General features: G+C 34.4%; 1 protein-coding gene across 1 annotated transcript; it reads right to left on the bottom strand.

The window, feature by feature from the left end:
- Positions 1–920, bottom strand: LOC106943806 (proteasome subunit beta type-6-B like protein-like). Its single transcript, XM_015027100.1, has 2 exons — positions 744–920; positions 1–412 (listed from the first exon to the last, which is right to left on the bottom strand). The coding sequence occupies exons 1-2, from the start codon at positions 907–909 to the stop codon at positions 285–287; spliced, it is 294 nt and encodes a 97-aa protein (XP_014882586.1). The 5' UTR covers positions 910–920; the 3' UTR covers positions 1–284.
- Positions 921–1,079: the final 159 nt, after the last annotated feature.

Genomic DNA, 1,079 nt, shown 5'->3' with positions numbered 1-1,079 from the left:
AACAAAATGTTTTATTTTCTTGGATAAAGACGTATTCAAATAGAATTGTAGTTATTTTTTGGTCATAAACTTAACTATTACTTATTAAAAAACAGACACCTGTCTTTCACATGAGATACCCAATTGTTTATTTAAATGACACTAAGGTTGCTCACCTAACATGAAATGGAAAGAGTGTTCTTGTAGCCAATAGCTAAGACAGAACAAATTATATCAATTAGAAATTCAAAGAGATCATTCCAAAAATTCAAACATGTATGTAAAACTAAATCATAAAAAATCATTCATTCATCGTGAAATCTTGGCAGCTTGTCTCCAGGTACAACCACATGCTCCACCTCTTTTTCTGTGATCACCACCAGGTGAACAACACCTCCGCTGACGTTGTCCCTTCCCATCGCCAGAGCAAGAGCTGCAGAGTGAAAAGAGGAAATATATATGTCAGGTTCAACAGGCATAGAATACAGCCAAAGCTACTGTGACATTAACCGGTTTGATTCAGGATAAAACATATAGGATCCAATTCTGATTCCCTTATTAATTTTCTTTAACATCCATAATTTTCTGTAATCATTTTCTGGAATATATTAAACTCATTCTTTCACTTAGCATCTGTCTTTTGTTATCACATTATTTTTTTAATAATTAAATTGCAGCTACCATTAATCAAATTTCAAACATTGAAAGGTACTCTATTAAAAATCCACACTAAATTGCTATAGGAACTGAATCAGTAATTATACCATTGGTGGCAAACTGCACACATTCCTCTCTGGTCATGTTGGGTTTGTATTTAGCGTCAACGTATCCGTAGATGTAGGTGCTTCCTGAGCCGCCGATGGTAACCTGCTGATTGAGTAACATTCCACCCAGAGCCACAACATAAACCTGCAAAGAGAAGAGAAACATCAGGCATGAAGTTAAAGTACACTGATGTTAAATTAGATTTTCTTACAGATTTCTTCTGCTTTGCTCCTTTTCCACATTGAAACTTTCAGGTCATGACGTCAATTTTATTGTCAAACAGAAAGATAAATTAAATGGGGATTCCTTTTATTTAGAAAAGACAGCTATCCAAA

Source organism: Poecilia latipinna, unplaced genomic scaffold, assembly GCF_001443285.1.
Source record: "Poecilia latipinna isolate Pla-1442-1.1 unplaced genomic scaffold, P_latipinna-1.0 Scaffold6033, whole genome shotgun sequence".
In the NCBI taxonomy this organism is placed as follows: Eukaryota; Metazoa; Chordata; class Actinopteri; order Cyprinodontiformes; family Poeciliidae; genus Poecilia; species Poecilia latipinna.
Note: the sequence above shows the minus strand (reverse complement) of the source record. Positions and strands in the feature narration are given on the sequence as shown.

Coding starts and splice junctions, on each gene's coding strand:
- LOC106943806 (XM_015027100.1), bottom strand. CDS start 909: ATGTTTCTCTTCTCTTTGCAGGTTTATGTTGTGGCTCTGGGTGGAATG. Junction 413..743: donor TGTGCAGTTTGCCACCAATG/GTATAATTACTG, acceptor TTCACTCTGCAG/CTCTTGCTCTGGCGATGGGA.